The following is a 1,573-nucleotide window of genomic DNA, read 5'->3' on the forward strand; positions in this document are numbered from 1 at the left end:
AATGTCCCGAGAAGACCAAGCGCCGAAACAAATGGGTCGACATGAGATTGATACTTCGCCTTCAACGCCACCCGAGGTGAAGCTCGGGGACGGATGTTTGTTTTTGTTGCACCATGAGCTGGCGAATCTTTGACGGAGTGTGGAGGTCGGCGTTGGCCCGCACAGTCGCAATCTGCTCGTCCGTCATTTTCACCGACGCAGACTCACAGCCAGGTGCTTCATTCGTGGACGAACGTGATGAAGACGTAAGATGCACAAAAGCCGAGAGAGAGACGACCACAACAATTAGCTTTAACGCTCGGATGGCTGTTGCGTTGCTTCTCGTCTGGAATTGGTTGCAGGTTGCGTCGCTTGGCTGCGGACCTGGCGGAGGCATCCGCATCCACCGAGTTCTGACTACTACTAGTCTTTATTGGGAAAACACGAGGCAGCCTTATTTCTTGGCCGAGCGTTTTTGAGTCCATGGATCTGGATCTCCTTTGCCCCCGCCAGGTTCCGGTAAGTGCGATTCCTTTCTGGACCATCAATAGATTGCAGAAGCGTGGCAGCGCGAGACAAGGGTCAATAATTATTGACCCATGCGCGAGAGTACTCATTCCTCAATTTGCGTCCTCGATCACAGCAAGGTGCGCACCTAGTTCATCCACGATCTATGTGTGTACCGCTTCATCACAGCGTCAAGTCGGGCAAGATTGGCTCGAAAAATCATGGCATTCGCGAACGAGAGATGTTGGACATTTGCGGGGCCGCTGAGCTCGTCTTTTTGCGTCAGTTTGGGTACCGCTTCTATGGTGATTTGGCTTTGAAGCCTGGTCGTCAAACGGACGGTCCTAGCTATTTCGTATCTTTGCGGTGTTGGCCAGGACCTCGCGCAGACGCTCAGGCAGCCGACGACCTCCTCGCCAACACGGTCGCCTACGCCGATGACTCGGACTTCATCTGTGACGACGACGCGGTCATGACCAGGATCAAGGAGGCGGCGCCAGCCGTCTTCGCCCGGTGGGACCTCAAGATGAATGAAGACAAGACGGAAGAAACAAAGGTATTCAGATCGACGCAGGCCGACGCGCCGACACACGCCGCCTCGCTGGCGTGGCACACGACCAAGAAGCTCGGCAGCCTCCTCGACGACGCGGCCGATTTGCGCGCCCGGAAGCGACTGACGACAACGGCGTTCAACAACATGTGGAAGATCTGGATGCGGCGAGGCCTCATCTCGGAAGGCACCCGTGTGCGGCTTTACAAGTGCTACGTGCTCCCGGTCCTTTTGTACAACTGCGGCACGTGGGCCCTGACGCCAACCAGCCTCGCGGGCCTTGACAGCTTCCATCGCCGGCAGCTGCGTCGGCTGCTCGGGATCTTCCACCCGAACACGCTTGCCGACGTCGCTCTACACACGCTGTGACAGCGAGCCGTTGAGCACGATCGTTGCCCGCCAACGTTGGCGCCTTCTAGGCCACGTGCTGCGACTGGGTCGAGACGTCCCGGCCAACGTGGCTGCGGACCGCTTCTTTGCTCCATCCGAGGCGCCCCGTTTCTTAGGACGCACCAAGATCACGCTGCCGATCGTCCT

At 57.7% G+C, this 1,573-nt stretch overlaps 1 protein-coding gene across 1 annotated transcript; it reads left to right on the forward strand.

Moving 5' to 3' along the window:
• Nucleotides 1-643: 643 nt before the first annotated feature.
• On the forward strand, nt 644-1,491 carry SDRG_15173 (hypothetical protein). Its single transcript, XM_008621337.1, has 2 exons — nt 644-777; nt 835-1,491. The coding sequence occupies exons 1-2, from the start codon at nt 653-655 to the stop codon at nt 1,403-1,405; spliced, it is 696 nt and encodes a 231-aa protein (XP_008619559.1). The 5' UTR covers nt 644-652; the 3' UTR covers nt 1,406-1,491.
• Nucleotides 1,492-1,573: the final 82 nt, after the last annotated feature.

This window comes from Saprolegnia diclina (genome assembly GCF_000281045.1).
Source record: "Saprolegnia diclina VS20 unplaced genomic scaffold supercont1.86, whole genome shotgun sequence".
NCBI lineage: Eukaryota > Oomycota > Saprolegniomycetes > Saprolegniales > Saprolegniaceae > Saprolegnia > Saprolegnia diclina.